General features: G+C 36.1%; 1 protein-coding gene across 1 annotated transcript in view; it reads left to right on the forward strand.

Annotated features, from left to right (window-relative positions):
- The window catches only part of LOC114666296 (cullin-9), a 122,134-nt gene that overhangs the window by 82,625 nt on the left and 22,693 nt on the right, over positions 1-16,816 (forward strand). Inside the window, 6 exon segments of the mRNA XM_028821121.2 lie at positions 790-975; positions 7,348-7,466; positions 9,140-9,322; positions 10,061-10,218; positions 11,333-11,534; positions 12,038-12,215. Coding sequence (XP_028676954.1) covers positions 790-975; positions 7,348-7,466; positions 9,140-9,322; positions 10,061-10,218; positions 11,333-11,534; positions 12,038-12,215 — 1,026 coding nt within the window.

The raw sequence follows: 16,816 nt of genomic DNA on the forward strand, positions 1-16,816 counted from the left end.
TTCAAAAACTGAAACTCCTATATTATATAGATTCACTACACATAGAGTGATATATTTCAAGCGTTTATTTCTTTTCATTTTGCTGATTATGGCTTATAGCTAATGGGTTTGAAAACCCAAAATTCAGTTCCTCAGAAAATTAGAATATTATACAAGACCAATAGAAAGAAATGATTTTTAATACAGAAAAGTTGGGCTACCGATAAGTATGTCCATGTGCGCTCTCAATACTTGGTTAGGGCTCCTTTTACAGGTTTAATATACGTGATATCAATGAGTTTTTAGAAATTCCTCATTGCATGCTACTTGCACTATTTTTACAAGTGAAAAGGTACAGTAGCTATATTGTTGGGAATGTATGTATTTCAATATGAAAAGAAAGGTTCTGCAGTAAGACTGTCACTATACTAATGTTGCATATCATTTAGCTGTGAAATGCTTGTCTCAGAACAGAGTAAATCAAGGCTTTCAACAACCTCTGTACTTAACCCAAATATGAATTTTTAAATATTTTGAGGAACATACAGTATGGGCGTCAAAAACTTAAAACTGGTTTTATACATTGCATGTTTGTTTACTGTTAACTAGTAACTAACATAAGTAACATAAGTTACTATTTTAATTCATTCTATGTATTGTTTCATAATACATGACTAATGTATATCTTGGTGATCCAGAGTGTTATTTTTTTAAACCTTACAGAACAGATGTTCATTTTTTTGGGGATGGGGGGGATTGAGTCTCTCTCCACAAGAATTTAATTTAAAGGTTCTCTCTGCCTTTTCACAGATAACACTAAAATTAGCCCGCTATCCTGGCTGCTGAATGAATATTTGGAGAATTCTGATGCAGCCAAGAGAAGTAAGAGTCGGGCAGCAATTTTCAATTCTCGAGTGAGACGTCTTACACATCTCTTGGTGCATGTGGACACTAGCAGAATCGACACAGAAGACCTGAAACCACCTCTTAAGTCAAGTAAGCATATGTGTATTGTTTCTTTGGCATATATTATTATTAGCTTCAAGTGGCATTTTCAATTTAAACATCTTATTCATTTCTGTGTCATACCAGTTCTTCAGTCATCCAGTATAGTTACCAAGCTCTTTAAAACACATAGCTTTGGTGGCCGCAAAGAGTGTGAAGGCTTTGTCCCGTTTCTAACACACTTTGCAGAGTGCGTAGATCATAGGCCAGTGATCTTTTACTTGAAAAAAGGAGCTTATACACATTCAAATGTGGCTCATTATTAGCCAGACAACATTTCCACTGTGTGCATAATCTTAAGAATCATTCATTTTACTGTGAAAGTACACTGCTCAAATAAATACCAGGAACACAGTCAATTAAGTTTCAGGGTATTATTCTGTCCAGTTAGGTAGCAGTGATTGTGAATCAACTTCACCTGCTTTGGTGAAAATGAATGTGACAACAGGTGCACTGGAGAGGCAACAGCAAGACAACCCCCAAAAAGAGAATGGTTTTATAGGTGGTGGCCACAGACAATTTTTCTCTGCTATTCCTTCCTGGCTGATTCTTTACTAGTTTTGTCTTTTGCTAGTGTTCTTGTCACTAGTTGTAGCATGCGGTGGTACCTGCAGTTTGCACAGGTAGCCCGGCTCCTCCACGATGGCACATCCATACGTGCCATTGCACAAAGGTCTGCTGTGTCTCCCAGCACAGTGTCAAAAGCATGGAGCAGATACTAGGAGACTATTACATGAGGAGAGCTGGACAGGGACATACAGTAGAAGGGCATCAAACCCAGCAGCAGGACTGGTATCTGCTCGTTTGTTTGTGAAGAAACAGAACTGCCAGAGCGCTACAAAATGACCTCCAGCTGGCTACTGGTGTGCATGTTTCTGCCCAAATTGTCAGAAACAGACTCCATGCGGGTGGTATGAGGACCTGATATTCTCTAGTGGGACCTTTGCTCACAGCCCATCACCATGCAGCTCGATTGGCATTCCCCAGACAATACCACATTTTGCAGCTCCACCACTGGCACCCTGCTCTCTTTATAGATGAGAGCAGGATCATACTAAGCACGTGTGACAGACTTGAAAGATTCTGGAGACTCTGTGGTAAACAGTATGCAACATGCAACATCACCTAGCATGTCTGGTTTGGCAGTGCGTCAGTGATGGTTTGGGGAGGCATATCCTTGGAGGATCACACAGACGTCCATGTACTGTGCAACAGTACCCTGACTGCTGACTACTGGGATGAAATCCTCAGAACCATTGTTGGACCTTACACTAGTACAGTGGGCCCTGGTTTCATCCTGGTGCAGGACAGTGCCTGGCCTCATGTGGACAGATTGTGTAGGCAGTTCCTGGATGACAAAGGCATTGATGCCATTGACTGGCCTGCACGTTCCCCAGAACAAAAACCAATTGAGAACCTCTGAGACATTACATTTCAGTGCATCCAATGGCACCAAGTAGTGCCACAGACTGTCCAGGAGCTCACTGATGCCCAAATTCAGGTCTGGGAAGAGATCCCATAGGACGCCATCCACTGTCTCATTGGGAACATGCCCAGACGTTGTCAGGAGTGCATACAGGCACGTGGGAACCATACACAATATTGAGTTACATTATGAGTTGTCGTGGTGAACTTCATGTAAGGTTGGATCGGCCTGTGATTTCAATTTTTGAACTTGATTTGCAGTGTGATGTTGAATCCAGGCTTATATGGGATGGTGATTTTGGTTTCCATTGACTGTTGTTACATCATTTTGTTCTCAACAAATTACACTGTATTACTCAGTTCATCAAGATTTGTTGTGTGATGTAGGTGTTCCCTTAATTTCACTGGATTGAACAGAGTTAAGCGCCTTTAAAAAAAAAAAAAAGGAAGGAGCCTCTTTAGTTATGCTAGACTAGTTTTGATGATGACGTCCATGCAATTAACAAAATGGCTGCCTTTGGGTGGCTACCTGTGACTGACCTGAAAGTAATCTGTGACTCATTAAATTCTTTGCTGCTGAATTTCCACTGGTTTACTTGTGCAATATAGTTGTGTTGGGCAAAATTGCCTGAACTCTTTCATCTACATTTTTTAATATGGTTGTCTTAAAAATTCTATGTACCGACAGATTATGATGCATCCATGTTTTAGGACAAATATTGCTGATGCTTTAAATTTTAGTTTAAGGTTGCTATGCCTGAAACTTAATGCTACATTTTCACATGAAACAATAAGGCCTGACTCATACCTATGCATATGCAGAGACTCAAGCTAATTCATGTACATTTCCCATGTTTTTTATTTTTTATTTTTTTAAATGGGGGTGTGGGGGTTATAGGCTTAGTTCCATGTGATTCTCTTGTCATTTTGTGTTTAGATTAATGTCTCTAGTGGAGAAACAGTACTGAAGTAATTTTCTGTCACATGCAAAAATTGTTTTGAGCCATTTGAAAAGTAATTCAATAGTTCTGGTAGTGTATTGCCCACTTTAGCTAAAAGGATGGCAATTGTGGTAATTGCAGTCGTAAAGATGTGTTAGAAATAGTGGTGACATGGGTACAGTTTTTCCATGAGGCCCTTGTGGTATGTGTACGCTCTGCCGTATTTACTGGAAATTATGAAGAGCAGTTCCTGTGTTCTGCATTTTCCTGTCGAAAAAATACCCTCATATGAAGAATACTTTGTTTCCTTCTGTCTTTGCGGCGCGCAGTATGTAACTGCTTTTGAATTCATTGTGTTTCCCTTTGGTGATAAGAATGTAGGTCACAGAATATATTTGTTACTGGTGTGCTGCTTATTATCTGCATTATGAGGCTCTAGAAATAATTTGGTAAATGCACAAGTGTGAAAATGCTTTAAGACCTTTGCTAACCAGTGCAGGCGTAATACCTGCTTATGTTTTGCTTTCTTTTTATTATATTTATCTGATGTAGTATAAATAAGTTACCTATCAATTTTCCAAAAACATATTTAAGTTAATGTATGCCATACTTATATTGTTGGTCACACTTGTATACCTGTACTGCAAAGGGGGTGGGGGACTGGGGGCCCTTGGTGGTGAAATACATGCAATATTGCGGAGACCTGGGGTGCCCCCATGAAGGTCAAGAGTACAATGTGCTGCTACACACCACTTCTCAAAGAAGAAACAGTGAAGTGCTGGTTCAGCTTACTGGCCTACTTTAAGCCAACACAGGCTGAGAGTGACTGCATGCTTTGGTAAGTTTAAACGCTTGCACAGCTCAATAAAGGGGTTGTCTATGGACAGAACATATAGGAGGTACACACTGTACACAGTTCACAATGTCTTTTTCACCTGTTCTTTTCTATACAGTGCTTAAAATGTTGAATTCATTGCTTGTGACACATAAATATGTGGCCTGTAAACATCAGTGCTATATGCAATAATAAGTTAAATTAAACCATGATTCAGTGTATATTGCTTTTTATCTAAACCCTCCCAAATTTTACGATGGTACCAGATTACAGATCAAAGCATCACATTCAAGTTTGATTGAACCTACTATTTTTACAAGATGTGCTACAGAAGAAACTATATTTTACATAAAAGTCCTGTTATTTATACTAATTCTTTGAATTCAAAAGAATTCAGTTTGCTGTAATATTGTGTTTTCCATCATCAAAAGCCCAGGTGAATCATTCAGAAAAGTAAGAATTGATTGAAAGCAGGAATGTTTTACTCATCACCAATTGTATGTAGGTTAGTCAAGAGTAAGGCGCCCAGTGAAATAATAGCCACTAGTTCAAAAAAAAATTTTTTTTTTAAAAAATTACAAGTATTATATACAGAAAAGTACTTTGTTACAAAGTGCTTAGTACATAAAATGTGTTCATCTTCTTGTGTTTTATAAATATGTTTAGTCCTTCATTCATCCATCCTTTTTCCAACCACTACCTGATCCCCCAAGATTCAAGGTATGAACACTAGCCACTGCTCCACCTGATTACGCTGTTTCAAAATATATATAATAAATAACTGGATCAAAACTAAACTGACACTTTATTTATAGATGTCTGTTACCGGATTGCATGCAGCGCACACTTTTCTGCTTGGTTGTATGATTGAGCCCTGTTAGACAGCAGCGTACTGGTACATTTGCTTCTTTCCTTACACCCACTGCTCCTGGGATGATAATAATGCAAGTATTTTTAATTCAATAAAATAATTACTGTTTTAGGATTCTCATTACTTTAAAAAGTAAGAGGTTTATGCAACACATGTTCCATTTAGCATATTTCCCCCCAGCTCTTCTTCCAAGATTATACTGCTAATCTTAGCACTGTACATTCAGCTCCTCAACATATATTTATCGATTTCCGAAACATTGATATTGATTATTTCAACCAGAAGAAGGAATAACGCATTTGCCTGACCATTTGCCTCCGAAAATTTATATTTGTGGGCACTTCCACCATTTTCTAACTGTGGCTGCTGGATGCATGTGCAAAGACAGACATGCACAGACTATGGAATTTGTAATTGCAACCCAGTTAAGGGTTTACATGGCCAAATAACCTGGTTAGTGGCAGAGAAATCTGTGTTTTAAGGGTGTATATAACATTTTTTAAATTGGGTTTTCTCTCAATAAGTGGGCTATTAAAGTGTGTCTAAACAAGTTTGGTATAGTTTCTGTTAGGGAAAAAAAAAAGAAAAATTTAGAATGCTTCTTGATCAGTTACACTTGATTATTTACACAACATAGTTTTTAAAACTTTTTCAGGGTAAAATTAGGAGAAGTTGGTAAACCTTATTTTTCAATTTGTGAATCATTTCTAAGACAAAAATAAATGTAATTAACAAGCTCCATCCGAAACGCTAACTGGTATATTGAGGGACTAAGTTCATGCACACAAAATCATTAAAATGCTACTAACATCCTTTTGCTAGTTGGTCTTCAACAGGGCATACGAAGGTATGCTGGAGAGTCAGTCTGCATATAAATAAATAAAACATGTTTTCCACATAATCTAGACCAGGGGTCCTCAACCTGCAGCCCTCCTCATTTGAATATACATTTCGAGCCAACTGCTGCATGTTAATGTCACACAATCACAAATGATTAGCATTGGTCATTCCTCAATGTGTTTTTGTTTAGCATATGTTTACCACTACATTACATGTAATTTGTAGGTCTGCCAAATCAGTTTATTAGAACTATCTCCTGACTATAAAAAATTAATCAACTTTAGATAGCATCAGGAAGATCACTAATACGAGTATTTTTATTTATGAAAAGTTAATCATTCAGAAAGTTGTCCTTGTAAATTATGGAGGTTATTTTTAATTATTTATTAAATAAAAGGGATGTTAAGTTTATTCTTACTAGTTGTAAAAAGGTGTTCATGCATCTTTCTTCAGTGTTTTTTTTTTTAAATAAGGATGTGATCTTAAAAATTCCTAAACAATTATTAATTTCATTACCAGGTATAAAATATGTGTGTTTTTTGTGTAAGGTTAACATTTAATGGCCTTTTCAAGGAAAGGTGGATTTCTTATTGTGTGACTCCATTGGTTTGTTAAAAACTAGAGTGACAGACCGCAGTTAATGTGGGGAAAAAAAGGTTGAGAACCACTCATCCGGACAAAAGAAATCCATACTAATAATAATGCGTACTGCAAGTTCATTTTCAGCAGATTTCTTTATCATATTTAAAAATGCAAATATTAAAAATTTATTTTGGTGTAAACATTTAGGACTCCAAATGTTTGGGGATTTAACACATCAGGAAGTATAAAAATTATGCTTAGATAAGCAAGCTTTTTTCATTAAAAATATCTATCATTTTCAGAAGTTATGAACAGAGGCAAATTTTAAGTTTTCTTTTTTGTAACTCCTAGTATACATACATAACAGGTTAATTTAAATATTCAGGAATTATGGGAACAAAACATTCAAACAATTAAAGTGAATTCCATTTGAATATATAATCATGAGGCTGTGAAGCAAAAACTTTCTAGATGAGCTTGGCAAAATGACACCTTTTATTGGCTAACTAGAAAGATTACAATATGCAAGCTTTCGAGGCAACTCAGGCCCCTTCTTCAGGCAAGATGTATTACATCTTGCCTGAAGAAGGGGCCTGAGTTGCCTCGAAAGCTTGCATATTGTAATCTTTCTAGTTAGCCAATAAAAGGTGTCATTTTGCTTGGCTTTTCTCTACATTCATAATGGCTAACACGGTACAACACCCTAGTACTATAGATGAGCTTGTATATTTGAAACTCATCACTTTTACAGTACATCCATTAGTATATAGTACAACTTCTCTATTCAGTGGTTGCAAAGCTCTGAAGGACAAGATTTGAGTGGATAGAGAAGCACCTTATTATGTGACATTTTTCTTGTGTTTCCACAGATGGAAAGGATGGAAAGAATAAGGAAGTTACTTCCTCAACACTATCTAAACCAAAAGTAAAACAAGTCAGCAGTATAGCAGGAATAGCCCAGTGTTGGCAAGGTGTGGTGCAGTTGCAGGTAAAGGTTTTTTGTAAAACGTATACATTTAAAAAAAAAAAACTATAATGATGTGACAAATTGCATTTGCAATAGCATTACTAATTCAATAAACCATGGTGTATCACCAGTAGGGAAATCTTTCAAAGTAAACTATAAGGTACCTCTCACTAATCTTGTTGTTCAAAAGATCGGATCATTTATTTCTGTTTTTAAATATGCAAAATGTACTTGTATCACAGTTTCTTATCTAACTATTTAGTGTTTCATACATTATTATGTTTGAGTATTCTTTTCATTGAGTGTCTGTGTCGTTTTTTCATTTTAGAAATTCTTAGTGTTATTTATAATGGCACATTCACTATGTTGTCTGTCAGATAGAAAATTCATTTCTTATTTCACCACCTTCTAGATAACTAAACCTATATTTTCATAGGATTTGGATATGAGCTCTTTATTTTGATTGTATATGCAATTATGAAGGGATCAAATGCTATTTGTGTTAAAAAAATACTTCATTTTTATAAAATAGAATGATGAATTATTTGAGCTAAATTTAGTAAGGACCTTTTTGTTGAGGTAGATTATTAGTATTAAATACATAATCTTATTTGTCTAATGCTCTTTGGATTGTTACTGGTTTAGATTACTGTATAGTCGACACCATCAAATTCCTAAACCTAGAAATAATGTCAAAAAAACAAAATAGACAAAAGAAAGTTTTAGTTAAAAAAATAATAACAGAAGGGTACAGGGTATTAGGAGACAATTGGTACAGAATATGCAAAATATACAAAATCTGTAAAGCCAGAGTGAGTACTATCTATACTAGGGTTTCAGTGACCCATCTGTCTGTATAAACTGCCTTGTCTGCTTGTGTACCTGCAATTCCTTTCTCTCTTTCTCTTTCACTACACCTCTGGCTTTTCAGAGTCACGTTTTTGTCACCAGTTGTTCTCTAATCTCAACACTAGACTGAAATAACCTCTTGGAACATCTTTGAATTTAGTTCCCGGGGTTCAGTAATGCCTTCTGAAACTTCTGAGGCCATTGCCCCAGACATACTTGCAGTCCTGAACTTCAGCTCAGTAAAATTACATTAAATCAGTTTGATTCCGGTTTAACACCTGTCAGCTATGGTATTCTTGGTATTCTTAATATAATACCTATAGGCCACCACTGTATTTGGCTGTCCCACCACTGGCCTTTTTAGGGGCCAATGTATAATTACAGATCATTGTGCCCCTTTGAGGTGAAAGCCAATTCCAGTCATCGTCCACAGGGTCTGTTAAAGACTCACCTTCTGTCTTGAGCATAGAAAAATGGCATATGGTTCCAACTAGGGCCCCTTCCACATTGGGATAAAAATCATATACAAGTATGAATAGTATTTTCCGTGTGTACAAATTTAAAGTACTCGTTTGAATGATATATGCTTAATGATATCTTTATCGTTACTTAATCTATCTTGTAATCTTACCCTGCACAAGCATAGACCATGCACAATATATAACAATGCTGTGTCAACATGTTACCGTTTTAACATGCATCATCTTTTGCATATTTATGGATTGCATTTGTTGACTTCATGAACTTCAGAGTCCAGAGGGAATTCATTAATTCATTCATTTTATTTATTTATTGAGCATGTCTTACTCCAAATAACTACTGGTGTTTGTTTTATTTAAACTCAGGTTAAGAAATTCCTTGATTCTGCCTGCAGCATGGATGACTTTGTGCAACGGTACCGTAATATGTATCTGCGTCTGAAGAATGCCATGGAGGAGCTCTTTGGACAACAGACTGCATTTGTTATAGCTCTGAGGCAGGGGTTTTCTGCTGCTCTGCTTCAGCTTACCATCCTTACTGCAATGCATGTACGTTTTTCTTTTTCTTTTATACAATTTGTGAAAGATTTTTGTATATGCACTTTTAAGTCTTCACACACATAGTCAAGAAGGGCTGGACATTTTGCCTGCATTTTATATGTAACTGAATTATTTTGAGTGCCCTTAGAGAGTGTGTGTGTGTCCTCTGTTTTTTTTTTTTTTTTTTTTAAGAAGCAATTACATCTTGCAGCACTTTGTTATTTATAGGCTTCTGCTTGCAAACAAGTGTTCATTTAAAAATTGTACATTTTTATCTTAAGTAAAAGAAAAATCACTTAACACTTAAACTTTGTAGGCTGCTGTTGGTAATTAAGTGATTAAATAAACATTTTAAATAATAATATTAATAATAATTATGTTTAAATAAACATATGCTCAGTTTTTTTTAAATTAAAAGAAATTGATTAAAACACCAACCTTGGCAGCATTTGTCTATTCTCTGTATGTTTTTAGGTAGTTCTTGGAATAAATAAAATACATGACCTACTGGCACACTGCTAGTAAAGTTTTTATGTTTTTATAAAATGTTTTCCAAACCCTGATTTTATGTTGTGACCTTATTGTGCATCCTTGCATTATAATTTTTTTCCTAGTAAATATGCTGTGTATAGGGAACCTATGTAATCAAATGTCAATATACACCATTCAGTCTGTTTCTTTAAACATTTAATAGACATAACATATAAATATAAAAATAAAGATGTTACTTTATCTATATGCCTACAGGTCAGTGAAAGGTTTGCCCAGTACATTGATCTAATGATTCAAGAGAGTGGGGCTGACACTGGAAATGTTGAGGCACTGAACCAACTTCAGCAATTCCTGGAGCCAGTACTATTCCTTTCAGGCCTTGAGTTAGGCAACACCTTTGAACACTTTTACAGGTGATTATTCCAGTGATTTGCGAAAATGTGTTGATTTTGTAAGATAAATGTATTAACATTGTAGTGAGTATTCTTAAAATATGTGTACATTGTCTGCATCTTGCTCTGTATTAGTCAGAATCCTATAATTGCCTCACCTGTTTTATTTATCAATAGTTTATTTTCTTGTGTAAGAAATTTACATAATTGTAATATTCTCTAACCCACTCAGTCCAGTTAAGAGTCATTGGGGAACCTGAGCCTATCTTGGCAGTGTTTCGAGCAAGGCAGCAGACTGACACGCACATAAGGCCAATTTACAATTACCCGTTCACCTAATAAGCAAGTCTTTAGGGATATAGGAGGAACACTGGAAATATCCAAAGGAAAACTGTCATATGCATGAGGAGAAGGCACAAACTTATTCGGACCATAACCAAGAGCAAGATTCAATCCCAGGACACTGGACACATGAAGCGGCACTGTTTACCATGGTTGATAATCAGGAACTTGACCTTGAAATTAATATAACTAGGAGAATGATTTTGTTAATTTAATCTGTTTAATATCTTTCAACCAAAATAGCAAGAAAACCTTCTTCATTGATAATGTACATTTGTGGAGATTTATGAAAAATGCCAGCTATAGCACAACCACAAACTAAATACATTTTAATTCACAAGAAGCCTTAGATGGATGATCTAATCATTTTAATTTTTGGCTTGTCAGAGAGGTCAAAATGCATTTTATTTTAATGTCAGTGTTTTCCGATTAGAAAGAAATGTGGTTGAGGCTTTGGACTTGAAATCCTGAGGGTGTGGGTTCAAATCCTATTTCTGACACTTTGTGATCATGCACAAGTTACTTCACCTTCCCTTTTGTTTGGGACAACAAAAGAAATGTAACCAGTTGTTACCTCAAATGTCATAAGTCATCTTCGATTAATGTGCCAGCCAAATAATAAGTAATAATAATAATAATAATAATAATTACTTGCTGTTTTTGTTTTTTCTCATGCTGATACTAATGCAGTGCTATAACTCGGTATTTTTTATAAAACTAGATTCTGTAGGAGTACTGTATAAGGCCATGTCATGAGTTAATGTAGTTTCTTTTGTGCAACCCTTATTTATAGGTACTACCTGGGTGATAGACTTTTGGGCCGTGGAAAGGTGTGGTTGGAGAGTGCAGTGATTGAGCAAATAGGGACATGTTTTCCCAACCGGCTGCCTCAGCAGATGTTGAAAAATCTACGCGAGTCTGAAGAACTGCAGCAGGAATTTCATCTATATAGGTTGCAACAGCTGGACAAAATTCTGCAAGACACAAATGAAGAGGTAAGTGACAGTCATAGGAGAGAATTGGGACTTATTTTTACATCCTTCATAACTCAATGGAATGAATTATTAACTAAAACTAGAAAAAGAAAAATCAGATTTTTCTCTCTAACAAATGGTCCAGAACATTTTGAGAATTTGGTAAGAATTCGTTAATGCCTATTCTTTTGTTGCTGTTTTTGATTTTTTGGGTTGGGTTACTGAGTTTGTCTGTTTTAAAGACTAGTCTAACATATAGTTATTTTCTTGTTTATTTGTTTGCTTCACCAAATCTAATTTGATGTGTAGCTCGGTAATATAAAGCAAAAAAAAAAATGTTGGTGCCCTTCAGGAAAAGTGTGCCATGTGTCAGCAATGTGTAATTATGTAATAATTTTTAAAAATCGTTTACAATGTCCAGAATAACAGGGTGTTTTGATTTTTTCCTTTATGATTGATTCTTTGCCTGCCTCCTAGGCATATTAGGATGTTTTTGTTTTCAACTCAGTTTTCTTGTTGTTTAGATGATGGAAGTTCAGCTGTCATGTCCAATGGATGAGAGTGACATTGATGTTAAAGTATTAGTTCTCTCTCCTCGGTGCTGGACTGTTTCTGCTTTCTGCCATTTGGACTGTCCTGACAAATACTTTCCATCTCAACTGTGTAGTTACCTTGAAGAATTTTCTGAATTTTATGCAAATAGTGAGTAATTATGATTTCTATAATAATTTTGTTGTATATGTCAGTTCTTCAAAAAGCATTAGAACATTACCTCAGCATGCTGATCTTTTGTAACTACATCTTCAATAATTGTAAATACTGCATTTTTTATGGCATTTTATTGACTAGATTGTAAGTTATGATTTTTAGAATTGCCCACATTCAGTTAACTTCTTGTAGTACTGGAAATTGTTTGATTAATGGTGAGTCTTAAATCTCAAAATATATAAAATATTGTTTTTGGTAACAGATTTGCTTAATTGAGAAATAGACCTGAGCTGTTCAGGTTGTTTTTTAATTCTGAGTGCAATATGTTAAAGGAACTAATTGTATTTGACACATAAAATGTCTTTTTTCTTTAACACTGCCTTACTGATTGAGTAGCAATAGGAGTTACAGAAAGACCTCAGGCCATTTCCATGTTTAGAGTCAAGAAAACAAGTTAATCAAGGTTTATGTGGCCATAATTTAATCAAGTTACTGGCCGGGTGAATTGTATAAGCTGTCAAAGGTGGACATGATCTGCTGTATTTGCAAATGGAGCGAACAAACACAAAAGTTAAACATTTTAATACAAAGAGAAAATTGATGTCAAGTACTCATACTTGTATAGAAAAACATGTACCTTTAATTGAGTATACTATACATAGTTTGGAATTATGTGATCATGAAAACATTTTATATGTTTACCTTGGTTTAAAAAAAGATTTTAAGCCATAGTTTTTTTTATTTTATTTTTTTTTATCTAATGCTAATAAGATGACACAGTAATTAGAGCAATTGCCTCTTCATTGATGGACACTGGGTTTGAATCCCAGTCCAAACTCTGTGTGTAGACTTAGCAGGCAGTGTTCATCCCTGTGTTTTTGTTTTTCTCTGAATGAATTTAATTTCCTCCTACATCCTGTAAATATCCTTGTTAGGTTAATTTGTAACTCTAAACTGGTCTGGTTTGAGAGTGAATGTTTTGTACCTTTAAACTGCTTTTCACTTGATTCTGTCAGCATACACTTAAAATCTTCTGTGATATGAAGGATGAGGGTTTTACTTAGTAATTTTATTAACATATCCCTTATGATGGAAATATTAATGTAATTTTTACCATATATGCAGTGTGTTTATGTGTGTATTTTTGTATGAATGTGTATATGTGTGTGTGTGTGTGTGTGTGTGTGTGTGTGTATATAACGCCCTCCACAATTATTGGCATCCCTGGTTAAGATGTGTTATTAGGCTTCTAATAAATTGTTTCTTTTTTCCCAAAAAATAAAGGCTCACAACACAAAAAGAGAAAAATCCAACCTTTAATTGAAGTATGTTTATTCATTGGGGGGAAAAAAAATCCACATTAAGAAATACATTTTTTACATGAAATTGTGTGCCACAATTATTGGCACCCTTGCTGTTAATATTTCGTACAACCCCCTTTTGCCAACAACACGGCACTTAATCTTCTCCAATAACATTTCACAAGGTTGGAGAATACAGAGACAGGGATTTTTGACCATTCCTCTTTGCACAGTCTTTCTAGATCGTCCAGAGTCCTGGGTCCTTTCTTAGGCACTCTCCTCTTCAGCTCACCCCACAGGTTTTCAATGGGGTTGAGGTCTGGGGACTGAGATGGCCATGGAAGGAGCTTGATTTTGTGTTTTCTGAGCCATTTTTGTGTAGATTTTGCCATATGTTTAGGGTCATTATCCTGCTGGAAGACCCAATGACAACCCTTCTTCAGCTTTCTGGCAGAGGCCACCAGATTTTGATTTAAAATGTCCTGGCATTTCAAGGAGTTCATAATGCCATGCACCCTAACAAGGTTCCCAGGTCTTTTGGAAGAGAAACAGCCCCACAAAAATCACAGATCCTCCACCATACTTTACAGTGGGTATGAGGTGCTTTTCCGCATACTCATTCTTGGATTCACGCCAGACCCACTTAGAATGTTTGTTGCCAAAAAGCTCAATTTTAGTCTCATCTGACCAAAGCACACGGTCCCAGTTGAAGCCCCAGTACCGCTTAGCATACTCCAGACGTTTACGTTTGTGATTGGAGGTGAGAAAAGGCTTTTTCTTTGCATGTCTCCCAAACAGCTTGTTGGCATGGAGATAGTGTCTTGTGGTTGTCATGGAGACTTTGTGACCCCAAGATACCACTCTTTGGTGCAGTTCTCTAACAGTGAACTTTGGAAAATGTTTTACTTCTCTTACCATCCTCCTCACTGTGCGTGGTGGCAAGATAAACGTGGGTCCTCGTCCAGCCTTGTTTGTCACTGTTCCCGTTGTTTTACTCTTCTTTATTATTCCTCTGACCGTAGATACAGGCAGGTTTAGGCGTGTTAGCCATTATCTGACTTATGAAGGTCGACACACATCTGCCTTACTTGAACGGCATGTTCTCTCGTCTTTCCCATGTGGAAGAGTGGCTAAGAGCAATAGAACTCTGTGTCACGTGATATTTATACCCCAGGGACACAGGGAGTCACTAATTACTAATTAAAAGTTCCAACTTAATGTGATAAACTTTAAAAACTAAACTAAAAATTACAAAAATGCTTCAATTACATTTATTTTATAGGAGTTGTTAGGGGTGCCAGTAATTGTGGCACACATGATTTCATGTAAAAAAAATTATTTCTTAATGTGGGATTTTGTTCCTAAATGAATAAATGCTCTTCAATTAAAGGTAGAATTTTTTTTTGTGTTGTGAGCCTATATTTTTTGGGGCAAAAATAATTTATTAGAAGCTTAAGAACACATCTTAACCAGGGGTGCCAATAATTGTGGAGGGCGCTATAATATATATATATATATATATATATATATATATATATGTATGTATGTGTATATGTGTGTGTGTGTATATATGTGTGTGTGTATGTGTATATATATATATGTGTGTGTGTGTGTGTATATATATATATATATATATATATATTATACAGTGGTGTGAAAAACTATTTGCCCCCTTCCTGATTTCTTATTCTTTTGCATGTTTGTCACACAAAATGTTTCTGATCATCAAACACATTTAACCATTAGTCAAATATAACACAATGGTGGTTTTTATTATTTAGGGAGAAAAAAAAATCCAAACCTACATGGCCCTGTGTGAAAAAGTAATTGCCCCCTGAACCTAATAACTGGTTGGGCCACCCTTAGCAGCAATAACTGCAATCAAGCGTTTGCGATAACTTGCAATGAGTCTTTTACAGCGCTCTGGAGGAATTTTGGCCCACTCATCTTTGCAAAATTGTTGTAATTCAGCTTTATTTGAGGGTTTTCTAGCATGAACCGCCTTTTTAAGGTCATGCCATAGCATCTCAATTGGATTCAGGTCAGGACTTTGACTAGGCCACTCCAAAGTCTTCATTTTGTTTTTCTTCAGCCATTCAGAGGTGGATTTGCTGGTGTGTTTTGGGTCATTGTCCTGTTGCAGCACCCAAGATCGCTTCAGCTTGAGTTGACGAACAGATGGCCGGACATTCTCCTTCAGGATTTTTTGGTAGACAGTAGAATTCATGGTTCCATCTATCACAGCAAGCCTTCCAGGTCCTGAAGCAGCAAAACAACCCCAGACCATCACACTACCACCACCATATTTTACTGTTGGTATGATGTTCTTTTTCTGAAATGCTGTGTTCCTTTTACGCCAGATGTAACGGGACATTTGCCTTCCAAAAAGTTCAACTTTTGACTCATCAGTCCACAAGGTATTTTCCCAAAAGTCTTGGCAATCATTGAGATGTTTCTTAGCAAAATTGAGACGAGCCCTAATGTTCTTTTTGCTTAACAGTGGTTTGCGTCTTGGAAATCTGCCATGCAGGCCGTTTTTGCCGTCTCTTTCTTATGGTGGAGTCGTGAACACTGACCTTAATTGAGGCAAGTGAGGCCTGCAGTTCTTTAGACGTTGTCCTGGGGTCTTTTGTGACCTCTCGGATGAGTCGTCTCTGCGCTCTTGGGGTAATTTTGGTCGGCCGGCCACTCCTGGGAAGGTTCACCACTGTTCCATGTTTTTGCCATTTGTGGATAATGGCTCTCACTGTGGTTCGCTGGAGTCCCAAAGCTTTAGAAATGGCTTTATAACCTTTACCAGACTGATAGATCTCAATTACTTCTGTCCTCATTTGTTCCTGAATTTCTTTGGATCTTGGCATGATGTCTAGCTTTTGAGGTGCTTTTGGTCTACTTCTATGTGTCAGGCAGCTCCTATTTAAGTGATTTCTTGATTGAAACAGGTGTGGCAGTAATCAGGCCTGGGGGTGGCTACGGAAATTGAACTCAGGTGTGATACACCACAGTTAGGTTATTTTTTTAACAAGGGGGCAATTACTTTTTCACACAGGGCCATGTAGGTTTGGATTTTTTTTCTCCCTAAATAATAAACACCATCATTTAAAAACTGCATTTTGTGTTTACTTGTGTTATATTTGACTAATGGTTAAATGTGTTTGATGATCAGAAACATTTTGTGTGACAAACATGCAAAAGAATAAGAAATCAGGAAGGGGGCAGTTTTTCACACCACTATATATATATATATATATATATATATATATATATATATATATATAATAACATTTTTGCTAA

The sequence above is a fragment of the Erpetoichthys calabaricus genome, chromosome 15 (assembly GCF_900747795.2).
Source record: "Erpetoichthys calabaricus chromosome 15, fErpCal1.3, whole genome shotgun sequence".
NCBI classification, from domain to species: Eukaryota; Metazoa; Chordata; class Cladistia; order Polypteriformes; family Polypteridae; genus Erpetoichthys; species Erpetoichthys calabaricus.